Source organism: Epargyreus clarus, unplaced genomic scaffold, assembly GCF_041222505.1.
Source record: "Epargyreus clarus isolate Ecla_fem2 unplaced genomic scaffold, WU_Ecla_fem_2.2 ptg000034l, whole genome shotgun sequence".
NCBI lineage: Eukaryota > Metazoa > Arthropoda > Insecta > Lepidoptera > Hesperiidae > Epargyreus > Epargyreus clarus.
The window spans coordinates 8,376,426-8,395,853 of NW_027332239.1; the positions used below are offsets into that span (position 1 = coordinate 8,376,426).

Below are 19,428 nucleotides of genomic sequence, written 5' to 3' on the forward strand. Positions count from 1 at the left end.
TTATGACGACGATGCTTTCCCGATACAACCTTACTGATTCTACCACCTTTCAGCTACCTACTTTCCTTTTTTATAATATAGGAGTAGAAGACGAGCATGCAGTACTCCTGATGGTAAGTGGCTACTGCTACACATGGATCTGGATGGATGGATGGTAATCTACCCTGATAGGATAAGATATTCCTACTGAGGTCGGCCACAGACGCGCCGCTACTCCTGAGGACTAAGCTGGAATACCTCGGTATGTGAGCCTTATCACAACTTTCAAACCAGAACACTGCTGTTAGGAGGCAGAAATAGGTGTAGCGATGGTGTCGCCGGAGTCGAACCACAAAAGGTTCTACCACCTTCAACTTATTTGTATATAGAAGAATCTTCAATACACACTTCACTCTGGTTATAATAATAGATTCGTTGTATATTTAGAATAGGTTTGCATTTCCTCTCATTAATTTTATGCTATAAGGTGATACTTGAATGGAGATGCTTCAAGTTGTCTGAATTTGTAAATTCCGATTCTCGATTCCGATTTCCGAAATTTTCTTTATATCCGTTTAATACCTTAACATAAGCCGTTTATTGCTTCAGATAAAAATCAAGGTTTTAATGAAGGTATGTCTAAACCTCAAACATTTATTTCTTTTTAGTATAATACTGATACATTTAAGAATATATTTTTAATAAAATACTGATCAATGCTGATTACCATAATAAATTTAATAACAAAATAAAATTTTAAAATATTATTGATTTATAAGTATAAACTACATTACCAGGTGCTTTATTTAGGTCTAATTAATATATTTTCCTTGGTTCAAATATAACTCTGAAGTCCTTAGCAGCTAGGGTGATACCGTTTATCGGTTCTGTGGTTGGTAAAGGGTCTCCTTTCGGCAGTTTCAGATGGAACTTTTGCAGCAAGTGGGTCAGAAACAGGAATAATTCTGATCGGGCTAGCCCTTCGCCGATGCAACGTCTTTTTCCTAAAACATATAGTTATAAATGAAATTTTAAATACTAATTACATGAAACTTTAACACTACTTAGAATACACGGTCATAATTGACATAACACGGTTCATAAGTACGGTCTTTGATTTTAGAAAAAAAGAGCATAGATTGCCATGATCTGCTGGACCGACGCTGAAGAAGACTGCGGGAAACTGCTGTCTTCAGAGAACACGGGGCCGGTTAGAGTGGTGCTATTTAGGAGGCCTATGTCCAGCAGTATAAAAGGCTGATGAATGGAACAACATAAAAGGTATGCATCAGAGAAAATCTTCTTCAGTGTCAATGAATTTGAAGTCATACGGTAATATCGTATGGCAAAATAAGTATAGCGGTTTTCAAGATTACCCCATAATATAGCAAAACCGGATTTCTATACATTTCTACAAAAAATTCTTCAAACATCAGTCTAGTTTAAAATATTTTGTAAATATTATTAACCAGACAGATAATGCAAGCGACTATTTATCCATTAAATTAGCTTACAGAAATAAAATCTTACTCTCCTTTACAACATGTAATATACTCTGATACGTACCTATGCTAATTTCTATATATACCATTCATCTTACCAGATCCGAAGGGCATCAGCCAGTCGTCTTGTATGAGGTTTCCATCTTTGGTCAGGAAGCGTTCAGGTAGGAATGCCGCCGGATCCTTCCAATGCGATCCGTTGTGCAGATCGTATAAGGAGAGAAGAATTAATGTGCCCTGCAATGCACATGCAATATTTATCTAAGTATATGTAAAATAATGATTAGATAGCCTATTATTTGAAACTCGGCCTCTCGATCGAGGACCGAGGTTCGCCTCCCATGCACCATGACTTTTCAATATTATGTGCGTACGAGCTTTTGCCCGCGGCTTCGCTCGCGTTACGAAGTAATATTATTAACTAAGAAGATTTATACAAACTTTCATCCCCTATTTTATCCCCTTGGGGGTAGAATTGATCAAAATCCTTTCTTAGCGGATGCCTACGTCATAACATCAACTTGCATGCCAAATTTCAGCCCGATCCGTCCAGTGGTTTGGGCTGTGCGTTGATAGATGACTATGCCAGTCGGTCACCTTTGAGTTATATATATTTAGATTACAAATTAATTATCACTTGCTTTAACGGTGAAGGAATTCATCGTGAGGAAACGCATACCTAAGAGATTTATAAAAAAAATCTCCTAGGTATGTGAAGTATAGGTAGTCTAGCGCGCTGACAGAATCCTTCTCATTCTGACAGGAGACGCATGCCCAGTAGTCGAACAGTAATGGGTTGACGACGAAGTATATCTTAGGTATCTGTATTTATGTAACATGAACGTTATACTCAAATAATTAGACATCTAACTGCGCAACGCGCTACCTGAGCTCGGCCACATGTTTTGCTACTGCTAAGGACTGTTGAAACACCTTGGATATAGGTATATGTCTCCCTTACCACACTTCAATAGTTTATACTGAACATAGCAGCACGTAACACTTTAAAATATGGGAAATATGTGGATAAGTGTCTAATGTCATACCAATCTCCATAAATACCTTAGGTATGACGTAATTTCCGAGTGGAGCATCTTCCAGTGCCATATGAGGAATACCCACAGCTGCAACGCTTGATATGCGAAGCGCTTCTAGAATTACAGCTTCCGTGTACACCATTCTGAGGACATATTCGTTACGTATTACTTTTAAAAATCTTACAAGCTTTGTTACATTTATGCCCCTCATGTTAAGGTTTATCTCTATACATATAGGTACATAGAATATTTTTAAGCTCAAGAAGCACGGAGTGCTTTCGCTAAATAAGTGTAATACGACCGGGGAGATATCACTGTCATATCTTTTTCGCGATTTAGATAAATCGACAAACGCCGAAAAATAGCGGTTTCTTGAAATGCGACCCCCATTTATTTTAAATATTTTTATTTTTAGTACTTGTTGTTATAGCGGCCACTATTATACATATTCTGTAAACATTTCAAGTGTCTTTCTTAGTAATAGGGTTTCGTGTTTCTTTGGTTATGGAACCCTACAAAAAGATATTTCGAGGCGATAGTTTCTTCACTACCAATATAGATTAGATACCTGGATCTGTCACTCAGCGCCGGTAGTCGAGAGTGGCCTATTTCTGCGTCAATCTCCATCCTCAAGCGGTGTTGCAACTCTTGGTCCCTCACTAAGTAGAGCAGCATGAATCCTGCAGTGTTACTGACAGTTTCCACGCCAGCTTCGAGGAAATCCAAGCAAATTACTTGCAGCTCTTCTTCTGTAACTGAAGTTGTAACATATTGATGATTTAATTTTATTTAGAGGTCCAGACAAACCAGGTAGGAAAATCAAGCTACTTCTAGTATACTTTTACTTTTAGTATACTACTCGAATTTACTTAGCGATCCCTCGATGTGAAGACGCTTAGAACAAAATATTACAACTATCGAACTGTCCAAAGATTTTTCTACCAAAGATATTTGACAAATTCTGCCAACTAGAAATTGTGAAACTTCGATATTTGGCAAAAATTGGATAAATTAACTAACCTAACCTAACTTAAATCTCTTTTATTCTGAGAGAAGACCTGCGCCCGGAAATGGGCTCACACTCAGGTCTAAATTCTTCACTTAGATATTTGTCAGGCCGTGGATCGAACCCAAGAACCCACTGCGTATCAGACCGGTATAGTAACCGATCTCCAACACGGGTCGTTACTAATAAAATGATGAATTAGCACTTACAGGATTCCTTGTTCTGTGACATCTCAATTAAGAAAGTATCAATTACATCTCTGGGATGATTTGAATCCAAGGTTTGTTCATGTTCTTGAATAGTTTCCTGAAATATGTTGATAAGGAAGTTAGTGTCGTATTCGTTATCTCACTAGAAACATAACTAAGGAAATGTTGCATATTATTGTATGTAATAAATAATGTTAATGTTTTTCTTAGAAAATACTCTTATCTATCTTATCATATCATAAAACCCTTTGAGTTGATACCCATATCATAGGGGTGCAAACAATATAAGTGGTCCGCCATCTTGGGGTATTCGCCATATTGGATTTGGGATGACGTCACTAAGCTAATCGTGCATTGTCATCCTAACCATGTGTATATAATTTTTTTGCTTTATCAGTTACGATTAAATGGTTTAAAATTCAGTTGCAAGATTCGACCCTCACAAACATACGAACTAACAAGCAGCAAGTGGTCAACGAACAAGCAGTCCACCTTATGGTAAGTGACTACTACCGCTCACGCATATTTGTAAACAAACCCATATAGGATTAGATATTCCTACCTGAGGTGGGCTACAAATGCGTCGCTACCCCTGAAGACTAAGCTGGAACGACTCAGAAAAGTATGTCTCCCTTGCCACATCCTTCTAACCAAAATATAGCAGCGCTTAGCACTGCTGTTATTAGACAGAAGTAAGTGTGGCGGTGGTGCAGCCAGACTCGCATCACGAAGGGTTCTACCACATAAAAATATTTTTCATTCTGGTCAAACATAGATAAGACCGCAAAACGTTTAACAGAAATTGTAAAGAACAATTTCTCTACAATAAAACGGAAAAATATAATAATCGGAATTACTCCTAATCATTATTTTTATCATACATTTCCATATGCATGGGATTTTTCTGGAATGGTTGACTCTTTGAGATAACTTATTGGAGACGGAGGAAAACATACAATTGGTTATTAATGATATTACATAAACAATTTTTATCTACAAAAACAACTTTATTTTACGGTTTTACACTAATTGGTAAGTGGCCTACATATTCGCGTTCCTCCGTTATTGATATTCAATCTATCCAATATTTTGCCTACCAATTCGACATTTGACAAGATCTTCATGTATGCGACTGAACACCTAATCTTAATCATTTAATAACATTTTAATATTTTTTTGTTACATTTAACAATTTTAATATAGCTCTGTAGGTTTTGGATTTCATCGTTTATTATGTAGCTATTATAATTTGTTGTTGTTGCTTAAGTTCTTGAAATAAATAATCTTTCTTTCAATCTATTTTTAGCTCTTAGGTAAATATCTCTACTACTTTTAAACACTGTTTTTTTTAAATTATATACAGACACCAATACTTACTTTAATGCTAAAGATAAGTACTTAGTACAGTACCTTTATTGTGATGTCAATGTATATCTCTTGTTATTGTAATGGGAGATTGTAGGGCCAGGGTTGAACGAAAAATAATGTCAGGTCCGTGAACCAAATATTTTATCTCGTTTGTCCAAAATAAGACTTTTATAGTAAACTTGAAAGTAAATGACATAAATGGTAACCTTGGAAGGTAATGAGATTCGTATTTAACTAACGATATTTGCGATGCGATCGGATTGTTCATATTTTCAGGTAACAGCTGTTACAATACTGTACCCTTACCAGGAGTTTTTACGTTTCGACAAATATGACTGTTTTGGTATTTGTTTACGTATTTGCCCATACAAATTCCAATCAGCGCCCCTAGTGCATTGTGTCAAAACTAGGAAATCCTATGGGCCAATACGTAAACAAATACCAAAACAGTCATATTTGTCGAAACGTAAAAACTCCTGGTAAGGGTACTGTATTACGTATCGTCATCTTTTTAGAGTTACCCGTTTAAAACGGAACCCTATTACTAAGCCTACCCTGTCTGTCCGTCTGTTCCTATCTCTTGAACTGTTATAGATAGACACTTAATTTTTACAGAATATGCAGGTAAACTATAAGGGTGGTACTACATCACATTTAAAAAAAAAGTTGAAAATATATGAAGCTCGCCATAGAAGATACCCCTATTGTTCGACGTTTTTCGCTTTATCTATTGAACCATAATACGCAGACAGTTCAAATTTTTACAATATATTTACTACAATGGATGCTACTATAATGGATAACTAAAAATAAAAAATATATATAAAAACTAGTGGTGCCCGCGGCTTCGCCCGCATTTTAAAGAAATAATATGACATACATAAAACGGAAAATTTGTACCTGCATTAGAATGTCAGAGGTGCCGAAAATTGGTCTTACCAACTCCCAAACCCTCGTGCGCTCTTAGACTACAACTTGGCTAAAGATCATCACTTGATCAAATGCATAGTTTCCGATTCTATAACTACTTATGAATTAAAAATTAATTAAAAAAACCTTTTCCCACGGACTAAATTGTGAATCTAAACCATTCTCAAGTCCCCTTGAACACACACAACAAATTTCATCAAAATCAGTCCAGTCGTTTAGGAGGAATTCAGTGACATACACACGCACATAAGAAATATATATATAAAGATTTTGGTTTTACGGAATCCTCCGTGTGCGAGTTCAACTTTCACTAGGCTAATTGCAACATCAAATGTTTTTGTCAAATTATACCTTAAACATGATAGTTAAACATGATTTTTGCTATTTTTTAATCTTACCTTCAAGAACATGTATAGGGTGCCATGTAGGTTTTTCAGCTCGGTGTATCCAATCAGATTAGGAATAAAATGTCGTAGAAAAGGCATAAAGTTGAGGACACCTCCGCTCATATCAACCACTTGGAAAGATCTTGTTATCATATAACATAGATGTTTCAATTGCTCATTCTCCAAATCGTACCTCAAAAATAAAAATAAAATACATTAATTATAGGATAAATGCCTCCTGTCCCTGTAGTACCGGGACCAGAATAGGGCTACGGTATCCCTTTCCTGTCGTAAGAGGCGACTAAAAGGGGCTTCCGGGGTTGCGGGCGGCAAGAGTGGGAACTCAAACCGTCCAGCAAGCGACACCGGGAAGGACAACGGTTTGTGTGGTCGCATATCGCTGTAATCACTCCTCCCAGGACAGAGCCCGATAAAAGGGCACCGCGTTAGGAGGACTCCGGTTGTGTTCCGTTGGAGATCCCGGAGTTCTCCACCAAACGCTGAGGACGGCCACCGGGGGGGTTTTAGTGCGGTAAAAATCCCACATAACCCGGCGTCATTCCCATGTCGTCGGGTACCTTTCGAAGGTTTCCCCCTCGTCAACAAAAAAATAAAAAAATAAAAAAAAGGATAAATGCCTCCAAAATGTGGATTATCAATGTAATAATGTCATTCAATTTAAAATACAGGCGAACGTTAAAGAGTTCTAACAGTTTTGAATATATTTTGTCAAGAAGTTCACTCAACCACAGCCAACTTCATAAGAATAGGTTACATTTTACTCTGATTATTTCAGAAAAGCACCAAAATAAGGCCTAATTTCAAAAGCATTACAATAATGCCCTTTGAAGTCATTTTTTAAAATACTTTTATACTTTTATATAAATATTAAATACCTTTTGAATGTGGTAAAACCTTTTGAGGTTCGACTGCGGCGGCACCACTGCCAAACCTATTTGTGCCTCATAACAGCAGCGTTAAGCACTGCTGTGTTCTGATTTGAAGGGTGTGGCAAGGGAGACATACTTTTCCGAGGCGTTCCAGTTTAGTCCTCAAGGGTAGCGGCGCATCCGTGGCCGACCTCAGGTAGGAATATCTAGTCCTATCCGGGGTTGATTATAGATGTCCATGGGCGGCAGTAGCCACATACCATTAGGTGAAGTGATCATCTGCTACTCCTGTATTATATATGTACTGGTTCGGTTAGTACAAATATAATACAAATCGGTTCACTACTGTCCTACCCGCACGGCGTCCACACTAAGAGTGACGTGCCAGAACAATTGACAGCTAACTCGATGTCGCCAGATGCGCACCACTACCGCCCGCCACACCAGTACTCGTAATCTATGTTTAGTGTCTAATTATGAGCGTACGTACTAATACACTACACCTGCCTTTTACAAAATAAAATAAAATATTATTTTTATTACAGAAATAATTGAACACAACCAAAGTTATACACTGTTTACCATCAACAATGGGACTATAAGTAATATCATATATTAGAAAACTTTTCCAAATAATCTGTAATATTTATCGATTAAATTGACCTTCTGCTTTTACACTGTCCCTCAACAAGCTTCATGCACCATTCCCTTCCCTATCACTATTAAACAACTTTGTAATTTCAATTAAAACTTCTATTGCCACGACGATAACACGAAAAACTTACAATCCCGCCACCATATTGTTTTACTGAAAACCGCGCGTATCTTCCTTATGGCAACAAGCGCTGAGACATCGAAACGTCTTCGTAGCGACGTATCGAATATTACTTACTATGAATCCTGTATCACTGTCAATACTTTGGAATGTTACTCTTTCAACCAGTACCCTTACCAGGAGTTTTTACGTTTCGACAAATATGACTGTTTTGGTTGTAAAAACCACGTAAAAACCACATTGAAGCAATAAAGATATTTGATTAGATTCCACCACTATGAAACCCAAAATAGAAAGATTTTCATAGCCTTCACTTTACAAATTATAATGTAGATTACATGTTTTTCTTTTTTTGTAAAGCCAATTTAAAAATAATCAAGGCTAATGAATAATGTTAAAGAATAATTTTTATTTCAATAATAAATTAAAATTATCTGCAAAAACTAATTTGTGTTGGGAAATGATTGTGTGATTAATTTCCAATCACACGTCGACCTCTTAGGTCATTCTATAATCGCATAATAACACATTCCAAGGTCACATCTGTCGCACCATTTGTTATGAGCCACTTGCGAATAAAACTCACACCGTAGGACCTTACTTTTGTGGTAAACCATACTTAATAACACACTACAGCAAAGCTGAAAGGACGGTATGACCAAATCCAGTCTGTTACCATAAATAGGTGTGTCCATCTCTTTATAGACTTCAATTGCATGTACCTATTGTTGTATTCATGGTCTTCTGGGCTGCGCCTTGGCATGTATTTGGAGTGTTTCAATTTATTTTTAAACATGGAAGTACTTCTTGTAAAGTCACATACTATACAAGAAGTACTAAAGAAGGATAGACGGGTTTTGAGTGGCTTTTATACTGATGACTAATGTTGTCATTGACGGTTCTTTCAGGTGATTGTTTCGACTTGATTGATAGTTATAAGTTTATTTCAGTTGGAGTTTTCTGTGAAAAGAAATACAAATAAACATGATTATGATGCCGATGGCTTCGGGTCCTGTGGAAGGCGCCGTGTTGAGTTTGGTCCAGACCCTACCTATAAAGAGATGGACACACCTATTTATGGTAACAGACTGGATTTGGTCATACCGTCCTTTCAGTTTTGCTGTAGTGTGTTATTAAGTATGGTTTACCACAAAACTAAGGTCCTACGGTGTGAGTTTTATTCGCGAGTGGCTCATAACAAATGGTGCGACAGATGTGACCTTGGAATAGGTTATTATGCGATTATAGAATGACCTAAGAGGTCGACGTGTGATTGGAAATTACAACATTTTTGAAGTAAAATATGTTATTTATTATGCCAGAGAATCTTAACGACTCACGCGAGTACATATGTACAAGCATACTTTTTATAAATTCAGCAAAAGGGTGAACACATCAAGCACAACAATGGCAGATATGAAAAGCCAGAAATAATAACAAGAAGATGTTTACTGACTTACCCCTAAAATCAGTTTTTTATGATTCTCTTAGCACATTCCTTCTTGTTTTTCGTCACTGGCGGGGTCGCCACTTGTTCAGTACAAGTCGGTTAGTACAAATATAATACAATCGGTTCACTACCGTCCTACCCGCACGGCATCCACACTAAGAGTGACGTGCCAGATCAACTGACAGCTAACTCGATGTCGCCAGATGCGCACCACTACCCGACACACCAGTACTCGTAATCTATGTTTAGTGTCTAATTATGAGCGTACTTAATACACTACAATGTAAAAAAAGTTAAAATCACCTTTTGCCAGCAACTAATCTCCACAGGATGTTAATAATGGACACGTCGAACATGTGGCTAGCGTAGATTGGCTTGCCAGCATCAGCAAGGCGTAGCTCTACCAAAGCTTTGCATTCTTCAGTAATATAATGTTCCATTGTTCTGCTGCCATACCCAAAGTTCTTCAAGCTCTGTAGTGCGGTGCGGCGAGTCTTATTCCAAAATGCGCCTTCGGAAAATACCAATCCTGAAAGCACTCAAGATAGTGGTTAATAATATGTAGTAGTATTCGAGAAACTATTATAACAATTGTGGTTAATTAAACTTACGTTTTAACGGAATATTGGAGCTATTTGAATATTAGAAGTTACAAGGGATATAACGGTAAAAAACTAAAAACATTGTGAGGTAACCTACATGCTTGGGTGTTTAAAGAAGATCTGTAAGAGGTGTGAAGTTTACCAGTCCGCACTTAGGCAAATGCAACCTGTAACTATGGCCTAATGTTATCTTCTTCTGAGAAGAGATTCATGCCTAACATTGGCTCAACGACGATTAACGACGAAGCGTTGGTCGTTTTACAACACAGTAATTAAATACTTGATAAATAAAGAGTCCTATTTATTATACACCAAATTTTTATAGTTTAAGAACTAAAAACCACGCTACAATCGCACAAGGAAAATCGTTCATCCGGATTCCTGATGTTTCTCATGAGGTGAACGGGGTAAAATGATTAAAATCGTGTTTTGTCGTCGATTCTTCATAAGTGTTCCAAATTTTAAATTCCCGATGAATTCAAAATTCAAAATTCAAAATTCACCGTTCAAAGTGGGTAAAATCGAGTTCAAGGATTCCGTTACATACATACATACATTACAGGTCAAGCTAATAAAGCGTGCTAAAAACCCACCGATTTTTTTGCCAAAATTTCGCATAGTGTAGAAAAATCCATCTGGTCTCCCATCGAACACCTCTCTTGATAAGACCTCCTTGATCATATGCCTCCCCGACACCACCACTATGTTCATAAGCCCCAACCGGAGGCCTAGTATAGGCCCGTATTTCCGGGACCATTGCTGCCATAATATGTGGTGGTATTTCAACTTTCTTAGGTGCCACCATACTGATAATAAATTTCCGACGACAGGAAACTGAAGGGGACCTGGAAAAAACGTAAAAAATACTGATTTAAAGCTGAAGTATCTAACGGGCTTGCAGTCCATATGACGGTACCTAAATGGTCTGTAACCATGGACATGTGTTACGAAATTCTTGTAGTACAAGAATTTCTTTCTTCCAGCCATTCCTAAGAAGGTACCCTTCGGATGGAGATGCAGAAACTGCTTCATAACCGGTATGAAGGTGGTACCGCCCTGATCGAATCACACTAGGCAGATATTTAGAAGTATTCCACTGTAGTCTTCAGGGGTATTATCAGGTGGACTGCATGTTTGTTTTTTTGTTTGAAGGTGGTAGAACCCTTTGTGGTTCGACTCCGGCAGCACCACCGCCACACTTATTTCTACCTAATAACAGCAGTGTTAGGCGCTGCTGTGTTCCGGTTTGAAGGGTGTGGTAAGGGAGACAGACTTTTCCGAGGCGTTCCAGCTTAGTCCTCAGGGGTAGCGGCGCGTCTGTGGTCGACCGCAGGTAGGTATATCTAATCCTATCTGGGGTTGATTACAGATGTCCATGGGCGGCGGTAGCAACTTACCATCAGGTGGACTGCATGCTCGTCTGCTACTCTTATATTATAAAAAAAAAATGTTTATCTACTTTTTCAGGTATATAAAAATCTGGGAAAGTACTCAATCGATTTTACTTAGAGATATTTCTTACCCGGGGGATAACTGGCGCGTCTTTGAAAAGTATCTCTCAAAATTATTATTACGAAAATAAATATAATAATCGTCCACATAGTTTGATGCTGGAAGCACGTCTAACTCCTACGGACTATTTTCAGTAACTTAGACTTGCCCTCAAAGCGTAATTGTGTTTTTTACTGATATAATCACAAAGACGAGCATAATGAGTTCTTGTTATTTTAATTTTAAGGCTATTTATTCTAAACAAACTTTATCTGATCGTAAAACTTTGTTAAGGATTTTTGGGTTCAGTAGATAAATTTGTTATAGTTTTTTTACTATAATAAGAGCAAATGGTTGACAGGTAGAGAATGCCATCAGGCATTATGTTTGCCCTTTAGTACATTTCTTTTTTAGAGGTGATGCAATAAATTTTAAATAAATAAAATGGTAATGGTGTGGTGTGTGTGTGTATGTGTGATGGGGTGGAAGACTTACCTACTTATCCGAGGCTTGGAACGCCTCGGATAAGTGTGTCTTAGCCTTAGGGCAGCAACGCACATGGGGCGTTGGGAATTAGTATCCTTATTTTATCTGAGGTTCATTACCTATATTGAAAAAATCGCCAAGTACGAGTCGAACTCGCACATGGAGGCTTTCGTACCACCAAATGTTCATTATTTTTATTCATTTTATTATTTTCAACAATACTTAGTTATATGACACAACAATAGATGGCGTTGGGGTGATGATGAATGTATTAAAATTAAAATAATTGTATTAAAATATGTTTTATGGTTCTTATTTGTATTTATTATAATACCAGTTATAGTAGTAAACGGATTTAATAAAAATTTCAACCGTCTTCCTTGTACGGTTTAACAGTTAGATCGAAAATTGCCGAAAAAAACCGGTTTGTTGTATGGAGACCCCCTTTAATATTCAACTTTATTTTATTTTTAGTATTTGTTGTTATCAAATTGCAAGTGTCTATCTATTACGGTTCCGGAGATATAGCCCTGTGAAGTCTTAGTAATAGGGTTCCGTTTTTCACCTTTGGTACGGAACCCTAAGAAAGCAAAAAATAAACTTACTAAATAAAAACTAAAACTCTTTATCTCCTTCACAAAATATTGCAATAACAATTATAAATAACACAAAACATAGTTTTATAATTATTAATTGTATATTATAATTATTAATTATTTTGTTACTAATTATAATTTTATTGTTTAATAACGTTTTCGAAATTGAATAAAATGGAAAATTCCATCAGGGTTGAGGACGACCAAACGCTGAGGACGGCCACCGGGGAGGTTTTAGTGCGGTAAAAATCCCACATAACCCGGCGTTACGGTGTATATTACACGAAACGAAACACGTTTTTGCGTATTTTTTCCTTCTTGCCCTTTTCACAGTATATATAGATATTTGTACTGTGCTATATGTCTATATTCTATAAAGGCATAGAATCGTGAACTACGCATTTAATCATGCGATTATCTATAGCAAAGTTGTTGTGCATGAGCCCACGAGAATTTCTGAGTTGGTACGACCAATTTTCTACAGATGGCGCCACTGTCATTACAATGAAGGTACAAATTTTCATTAATATGTATGTAATGTTATTTTCTTAGAAAGTGGGCGAAGCCGCGGGCTCTCCTAGTTGAGTATTAAGAAAATGTCAAAGTGTAGCGTATCTTGCTGAACAAACTTCTTTTTTAGATAAATGTAAAGCAAGATACTGGAGCTAATGCTTTATTAATTATATGTAAAAATGATGGCATAAAAAAAGAGAATAATTATTATTAAAAAAAAAGACAAACCCACTGAGTTTCTTACCGGCTCTGCTCAGTAGAGGTCGCGTTCCGATCCGGTAGTAGTTTAAGAAAAATATTGTACCTGACAATTTGTAAGTGCCGTCGTTGGCCTATCCATCCATCCATCAGCCTTTTGAGGTCCACTGCTGGACATAGGCCTCCCCTAATTGGCGCCACTCCAACCGGTCCAATGCCCTTTGAAGCCAGCGGTTTCCCGCCGTCTTCTTCAGGTCGTCGGTCCACCTGGTCGGGGGGCGGCCTGAACTCCTTTTGCCTACGCGTGGTCGCCACTCGAGGACCTTCCTTCCCCACCGGTTATCGGTCCTCCGAGCGATGTGGCCGGCCCATTGCCACTTCAGCCTGCTAATTTTGAGAGCTATGTCGGTAAGCTTAGTTCGTCTACGGATTTCATCGTTGCGAATCATGTCTCGTAGCGAAATACCAAGCATAGCCCTCTCCATAGCACGCTGAGCGACTCTGAGCTTTCGAACTAGGCCTACAGTAAACGACCACGTTTCGGCGCCGTATGTCATCACTGGCAACACACATTGCTCGAATAATTTCGACTTCAGGCACTGAGGAATTTTGGACGAGAAGATACTCCGTAATTTCCCAAACGCAGCCCAGCCGAGTTGGATTCTTCGAGTGACCTCCCTCTCAAAGTTGGACTTACCCATCCGGATCGTTTGTCCCAGGTAAATGTACTCGTCAACAACTTCGAGAGGAGTGCCATCAACAACTACCGGTACGGGTGTGACATGGACATTTGACATGATTTTCGTCTTGTCCATGTTCATCTTAAGCACTGTTGAGGTCTCCTAGCATTTTACTGAGGTCCCTCAGCGAATCTGCCAAGATGACTATATCATCGGCAAATCGAAGGTGTGTGAGGTGTTCGCCATTGATGTTAACGCCAAGACCTTTCCACTCCATCAGCTTGAACACATCTTCCAACGCAGCGGTAAACAGCTTCGGCGATACGACATCGCCCTGTCTAACTCCCCGCTGCAATTGGATAGGGTTCGTCCTCTGATCGTGTACTCGGACTGACATGGTGGCGGCTTTGTATACACACTTCAACACCTCGATGTACCTATAGTCGATCTGGCATCGCTGAAGGGACTCCAGCACCGCCCAGGTCTCGATAGAATCGAAGGCTTTCTCATAGTCCACATAGGCAACACATAGCGGCAGATTATACTCCTCGGTCTTCTGTATAATCTGCCGGAGCGTGTGTATGTGGTCCATGGTGCTGTAGCCTTTTCGGAATCCGGCTTGTTCGGGAGGCTGGAAGTCGTCAAGCCTGCGTGCAATACGGTTAGTGAGGACCCTCGAAAAGAGCTTATAAACATGGCTCAGAAGCGCAATGGGCCTGTAGTTCTTCAATAGGGTTTTATCGCCCTTTTTGAAGAACAGTACCACTACGCTTCTGCTCCACGCTTCCGGGGTAGTTCCGCTATTGATCACGGAATCGAACAACTTTTGGAGCGCCACTAGTACGGGTTTTCCGCCAGCTTTTAGCAGCTCTGTTGTGATTCCGTCATCTCCCGGTGCCTTGTTGGTTTTAAGCTGTTTGAGAGCCCCTCTAATCTCGTACAGGCTGACTTCCGGGAGGTCCTCGGTGTAGTGTCGGGTCAGCTTAGCACGTTTGTCGTTCACAGTCTTACGGGCTGGAACTCGTGCAGAAGTATACAACTGTCCGTAGTAATTCTCGATCTCCCTCAGAACTTCGGGCTTAGACGAAACTTAGACGTATAATGTCAATAGGTTGTTTAGAATTCCCAATTTAAAAATGCAATAGATCATATAATTCAAGGAGGTACTTGAATGTTATTCTATTATTCGTTATATTCTAAACACGCACTTAAATATTTTTCCCGACTACTAAATGACTAAGGAAGGTTTTTAATTTATTTTTAATAATTTTTTGTCCAAAGTTTTCTTTCTTCGGAGTGTGGTGGGACACTTAAAAATTAGACATTTTAGTCTAATGTTAAATTGTTTTATTTTTTAGAATACTTTTTAATATATAATTTGCTTACTTTTTAAAATGCACTTAATGCATTTATTTTTTATACCTACAATTAAAATAATTAAGTCACACCATAACTTTAAATGATTTAACTGCTATTACGAACTTTATTATGAACTTTATATCACATTTATTTTTACGATAACGATAACGATTTGTAGGTGGTAGAACCCTTTGTGGTTCGACTCCGGCGGCATCACCGCCACACCTATTTCTGCCTAATAACAGCTGTGTTAGGCGCTGCTGTGTTCCGTTTTGAAGGGTGTGGTAAGGGAGACATACTTTTTCGAGGCGTTCCAGCTTAGTCCTCAGGGGTAGCGGCGCATCTGTGGCCGACCTCAGGTAGGAATATTTAAACTTATCTGGGGTTGATTACAGATGTCCATGGGCGGCAGTAGCTACTTACCATCAGGTGGACTGCATGCTCGTCTGCTACACCTATATTATAAAAAAAACAAAAGACAATAAAACCGTTTTTATTTTTGTCTCTTTGAGGTACACTTTATTCTCCGAAACCGGTTTAAACGAGAATTTCACTAGATGAAGGTTTACCCTATTTATTTATAAAGTATTTTTTACCCACGACAGAACGGGGACGGTATACGCGTTTAAGGTCAGAGGATGTTTGTGCAAACCAATGTTACCTTGTATCTCCAAAATCACTGGTACGATTTTAATGCGGTTTTCAGTGATGGGGTTTGATTTGATTGGTGCCTATTCTTAGATAGGTGTTACGGTAATAACTCACCAGGGGGCGCTGCAGTCTATAATGTCGTTCTGTCGTAGTGAATAGATATTATCTATCAGTCTGTTGCATCGAGCTTATATTATAGTTGTTTATATTATTAATCAACAAAATTCGTCGTAATTCAGCCAATTTTCACAAAACCTTAATTAACTAATTTACTTTGAGTTATAAACTTAAGCCTACTTAAATTATTCATATTTTTGAAGACCGCGAAATTCGGTTTGGATTTTTTGAGTTTATCCCTTTCAGACAGATAGACAGGAGCGGCAGGCGACTTATTATTTTTTTGTCTTATAATATTCATAGATTTCAATTGTAAAAACAGTCAATTATTGCAGATATGCCTACGAACAGCAGAGTTTTAATAATAGGTTTCCGTTGGCATCCTTTGGATATAAAACGAAGAAAAAACTTACAAAGATAATTTAAATACAAAGGTATAACAAAAATCCGGGCACATAATACGTATAATGAATATTATAATGTATTTCATTCGCTCCATGAATATGTAAAATATTGCTTTCTGATGGAAAAATTATGTACATTTAAAATACAAATGCGATCCATAAAGGTGAGATATTAAGTCTTATTAAAAGATTAAAAAGTCAAACCTTATTGTCTATATTTGTCTTTCATTTCAAGCAAATTATTAACTATATTTGTATCTATCTTGGTAATCATTTGTAGCTGACCGCCTATGGCCTTTTAATTTTGTTTACGAGGGGGAAACCTTCAAAACCCGTACCCGTACCCGGTACCCGGAATCGTGGGAGCGACGTAGGGTTATGTGGGATTCTTACCGCACTAAAACGCCCCGGTGGCCGTCCTCGGCGCTGCGTAGAGGGCTCCGGGATCTCCAAAGAAACGCAACCGGAGCCCTCTTAGCGCGTTGCTCCGTCGAGCTCCGCCCAGGTGAGCTTGGCGTGCTTTTAGCTCGCCACACCATCTGGTGCGTACGACGATGCGACCACACATACTGCCGTCCTTCCCGGGGCCGCTGGCTGGGCGGTTCGAGCTCCCACTCTTGCCACCCGCAACCCTGGAAGCCCCCTTTTAGTCGCCTCTTACGACAGGGGCTACCGTAGCCCTATTCTGGTCCCGAAACTACAGGGACAGACCGCCTATGGCCTATCGCTTGAGTTACTAGCAGCTTTAGAAATTTAACAAATTCTAGATGGCAGAAATTTTCAAATTTCTGTCTGTGGTAGGCAAAATGTAGGAAGTAGCATTTAACTGTCAAAAGTTGCTCGGTATCTAGTAATCAGAGTCAACAATCGGCTGTTGACAGAATTTTCAAATTTATTAAATATGTGACGATAAAAATAAATATTTAGCGCTCATCGGTCGCTCAAACAACACATCGTATTTTTGAGCCGTAGAGGCTAACAACTTGTACGTAATTGCTTGCTATCGCATCTCCTTCGCAACAAGATACGGATGATAGTAGCCAGCGGGTGGTCAGCCTTAGGATATAGATAAGCTTGGTCTTCGCGTAAACTTATTTAAATCGGTCAACGATGATAGATCGAGCGAGGTATTTTAAGTATATAATCCACTAGTTTTATCAAAGGCAGTCATACCCTTGTGGTTGAACCTTAGCCTCTCGACCATGTCCGAGTGGGCTATTACCCAAACTTCATCATTCCGCGAGGAGACCAGTACCCAGCAGTGGGACAGTACTAATTATGTTGTTATCTAGCTAGTTCGTTCATATTTCCGTGATCTTTAAACACTCGTGTGAATATTGCCAAGGTCGCGATCGGAAAGCTAATCTTAATAAAATCTTGATTCTCAGTGAAATTGTCATATAAATGAAGACTTGATCGAAATAAAAACAGGTCAGGAGTAGGACTAGCTCGCGTATTCGTCAACGTTCTAGATATGGCCTCGAAAACAGGTCTCCTTGTCATTTCAATTGCTGATAACTATGTGTACTTATTTGGAGTATGTTGACATTACTGAGGGCAAAAAAATTATCGACGTAAATAATAAAACAGATTGCAAATTGTAATGAAGTTCAAAACACATTTATATTGTAATCAAGTAGAAAACAGAGTTGTTGCAGCCTATGACTATTTATTTATTTAGTTAAATCAACTAACTTTTACCCGCAGCTTCGCTTACGGTCACAGGTTTTATCTACATTCCGACAACGGTTCTTTCTTCGGGATATAAGATATCTACTCTATGTCCTTTTCTGTGCTCTTTCTGAGCATAATAGGGTCGCGAATTCACCCTTAGGTACGGTAGCCTAAATACGTAGTTCCGTAAAATAATTTCTCGGACGTACACTTGGACATATTCCATCTAGATATAGGTACATACTCAACTTCTTTATATTTTTAGAGATAACCTGTTTAATTTATGCAAGTAGCATATTGTGTGATAACGCAGATTTACATGAAATTAACGACTTAATAGATGCTTACATTCTGTTCTGATTATGTTAAGATTGAAAAATCGTTGTAACAAAATATACCTACAGCCGATTTATATATCACAATAAAGTAATAAATACTTTTATATAAAATGTATATTTCTAAAGCCAGCGTTTGTACAGCATTTTCTTAAAATATTGATGCATAATATATAGTTCACTGGGGGTTGCCAGCAAAGCCACAGACCTGTGGGTCTCTGGGAAAGCACAAATCGCTCTGCCAGCTTCCATCAGAAGGAAATGTCATGTGTGGCCGCATACTGTCAGAGAACCCGTCCTACATAGTCTGCATAGCGCTGAGCAAGGCCTTCGAGGGGATTATAGTGCGGTAAAACACATAATGCGTAGTTTTCCCCAAAGCAATGTAGTATTTTTGAAACTCCGTTACAAAAAACAACACTGTATATGAAATACTCACAATTGACTGTAATAACGGCCAAGGAGCCACATTTTGTAAAATAAATAAAATAAGTAGGTAATAATTTCTTGAATTTAAGAAATATAATTAACACTACTTTGTAATTATATTATTATAGCAAAACAGAATGAATTGCCTGTGCTCTACTATAAGTACGGTTGACATAACAAATAATGAAACAACTAAATAAATTGGATCACTTGTTTTCAATAAGACATAATGACGACACTTGTAAAAATAATACGAATTAAGTATACATACGTCTTTGCACTGATAAGTGGACGTGAAAGATATACGAATTATTGCTTCAAGCCATGATGCCGGCCAATCATTATAAAAGTGACGTAGTGT

The 19,428-nt window shown here is 38.3% G+C and overlaps 1 protein-coding gene across 2 annotated transcripts; it reads right to left on the minus strand.

Annotated features, from left to right (window-relative positions):
- Positions 1-671: 671 nt before the first annotated feature.
- Positions 672-19,397, minus strand: P450 (cytochrome P450). 2 transcript variants are annotated; one of them, XM_073091688.1, is made up of 9 exons: positions 11,657-11,796; positions 10,728-10,979; positions 9,836-10,061; positions 6,430-6,610; positions 3,734-3,830; positions 3,087-3,273; positions 2,544-2,661; positions 1,580-1,718; positions 672-983 (listed from the first exon to the last, which is right to left on the minus strand). In XM_073091688.1, the coding sequence occupies exons 1-9, from the start codon at positions 11,733-11,735 to the stop codon at positions 796-798; spliced, it is 1,467 nt and encodes a 488-aa protein (XP_072947789.1). In that variant the 5' UTR covers positions 11,736-11,796; the 3' UTR covers positions 672-795. The 2 variants fall into 2 exon arrangements, with proteins under 2 accessions (XP_072947789.1, XP_072947790.1); XM_073091689.1 differs by lacking the exon at positions 11,657-11,796 and adding an exon at positions 19,339-19,397 and having other exon boundaries at positions 673-983.
- Between the last annotated feature and the right edge of the window lie 31 nt (positions 19,398-19,428).